The 2,754-nt window shown below is 43.5% G+C and overlaps 1 gene segment (V, D, J or C); it reads right to left on the bottom strand.

Annotated features, from left to right (window-relative positions):
• Positions 1-1,886: 1,886 nt before the first annotated feature.
• Positions 1,887-2,482, bottom strand: LOC121139211. The segment is given in 2 exon segments: positions 1,887-2,337; positions 2,419-2,482. Coding segments are annotated over 2 exon segments (474 nt in total).
• Between the last annotated feature and the right edge of the window lie 272 nt (positions 2,483-2,754).

Below are 2,754 nucleotides of genomic sequence, written 5' to 3'. Positions count from 1 at the left end.
CCAAGGCTCTCTGAGAGCACTGGGAAAGCAGAGGTGAAAAGAGTCTAAGAGTTCGATCATGAGGAAGAGAGCTGTTAAATGCTGCCTACTGGACATGACATTGTTATCATGGTCATCAGCTCATCCTAACTGCTGTTTTCTGTGTAAATCCTACCTAAGTCCACACCCCTAGTGTAGGATACTTCCAAGTCTTCCGTCTAACTGAGGAGCTGTTGGATATAAGTAGTTATTGGAGAGGAAGAATCCTTTTTTTGAGACAGTGTTTGTTGGTAGATGTCCTGTTTTGCAGTGCTTGTCTACACACATGTGGATATATGGGCAATGTTAACTGGCCTTTAAATGTCATGAAGTTGTTTGAGGCATCTGTTGGGGAAGATTTCATTTTCCAATTTAATTTTTTGTGTAATGTTCACAGCCCATTTAAATGAACAAGAAATTAGTATTTGACAAATGCAGAAAGTTTTAGAGTAAAAAATTAATAAAAATGCATAACGAAGACTCTGGTAAATGTGACTTAAGTGGGTAAACACGGTGACCCCCAGTAACTGGAATGGTGAAGATGGCTTTCATCATACTGTATTGGAAGAGATACCCAGTAAGCCATAAAAATGAAACAAGCATGGCAACAGCACCCACACATTCAAGGACGGGAAGTCTGGCAGAAGAGTCTGGGAGTATGTGGTGATTATGGCAGTACAAGAGGTCAGAAAGGATTAGCAATACCACTACATGGGTTGCTTTAGGCCTCTGTGAAGCATCTGCCAGGTAGACATCAGGACCCTGAACATTTGTAATGCAGATGATACTGTAGAAGAGGTGCAGAGAAATATATGAAATAATGACTGGGTTTGGAATTACAGACAGGGGTCAGTAAGAGTTGAAATATACTACTTAGATTTCCTGGCCACATGAGGAACCTGAATGGTCACTGGCTGGTGGAAACATAACCTAAAATAATCTTAACAGAGAGCACCCGTGACAAGAGACACGGAAAATTTGGGCAGAGGCAGATGGGAGTTTGAGAGATCCCTTAAGAGAGATGTGTTGGGATTGAAATGTGCATGGTCAACCAATGCATTCCTGACCTGACTAGGGAGACAGAGGGAGGGCCCTTGGGAGTCTGTGGGTGTTATCTGGGACCTCTCAAATGAAGAGAGAACAGGAGCAGAAACACAAGACACCAGTTGGGCAGTTAATGGTAAATTAGGGATTCCCTATTGATAAGGGGCCTGAGGAGGAACAGGGGTCTAATTCAAAGAGATCTGGACAGTCCACTCTTTACATCTGGCAGGACATGAAGAGAAAATGTCACTTGGATTTCCTTCAGCTGGAATCAGCTTGAATTGCACACCAGTGGCTGAGAATTTCCTAATTTAAAGGCACAGAACACACTTGCAGATGAGGCATGATTTGGGACGTTGACATGAAAGGTCATTTCTACTGGGAATGAAATACATAAAACTGAATCTGTATAAAATGATAACCACACGATCTCTTATAATTCCCATTGGTTTAGAAGAAGGAAGCAACGTATAATTAAGTTTTCAAGGCGTCATGGGAAAATAGCATTAATTCATGGAAGGGGCGGGTTTTCCGTCATACGTACACCCCAAATAAAGAATATCAGTTACAGATTTTTCAAAAATGCAGTCTGCTGTAGAAATACAAGTATGTAAAGGGATGCAAATATTTGGAATATCTACAGTTATATGCTGAGTTGTCTGATAACAATATGCATATAGACTGCAGGCAATTTGTGAGGAAAATCATTTGTTCCGGTGTGTTTATTAATAGGAAGTTCAATAGAACTTGACCATTGGCGGAACCTCTAGAGGATTCCCCTGGGTAGAAAGGAACCCACAGGTTCTTTCAACTAAGCACATGGTTTTATAGCACAGCCCAGTATTTTCTAGGACCTGAAGTAACTCCTACTGTTCCTATAGTCTCCGTTGGTCCTCAGCGCCCCCTCTTGGTCCTGAGTGTCTCTGCAGGGAGGTTTCTGTTCAGGATCACACTGGATTTCAGTCACTGTGTGTCTGGTACAGTAATACATGGCTGTGTCCTCAGTTTGCACATTGTTCAGTTTTAAGAAAACTTGACTGTTGGAGGTGTCCCTGCTGATGCTCATTCGGGATTGGAGAGCTGCATTATAGTATGTTTTTCCATCATACCCTATGCCTCCCATCCACTCAAGCCCCTTTCCTGGAGGCTGGCGGATCCAGTTCACACCATAGCTGGTTAATGAGAATCCAGAAACAGTGCGGGTGAGAGACAGGGTCTGTGAGGGCTGCACCAGGCCAGGTCCTGACTCCCTCAGCTGCACCTGAGACAGGACATCTGGGGACAAACAACATCACCATCAGTCATACATCCCATAATGACATGCCTGGTCCCTCTGTTGAAACCCTGTACACTTACAGCTTGGAAAGGTCACCAGGCAGAGGAGCAGCACCAGGACAGCCATGCTCTGCTCTAGGCTGGAGTGAGAAGGAGATAGGGCTGCTCAGCTATGCCTGGGCTTTCATTCTGAGCTTGAGGCTGCTTTGCATTGGGGGAGGATCCTGAGAGGATAAAAGGAGGCACAGGGCAAGGTTTTCATTTTTCCATCCTAGAGACTGATGTTTGCCTTGTGCTTTTTGAGGAGCTGGTGATGGAAATTCAGGATCATTCCATTTGTCCAGTCTGGAAAAACAGAAATTATTTCAGTTATACTGTGAACATTTTGTAAGAAAAACATGAGAATGTTCGTAGGAA

The sequence above is a fragment of the Mesocricetus auratus genome, unplaced genomic scaffold (genome assembly GCF_017639785.1).
Source record: "Mesocricetus auratus isolate SY011 unplaced genomic scaffold, BCM_Maur_2.0 Super-Scaffold_15014, whole genome shotgun sequence".
Taxonomy (NCBI): domain Eukaryota; kingdom Metazoa; phylum Chordata; class Mammalia; order Rodentia; family Cricetidae; genus Mesocricetus; species Mesocricetus auratus.
This window is presented reverse-complemented; position numbering and strand designations above follow the sequence as displayed.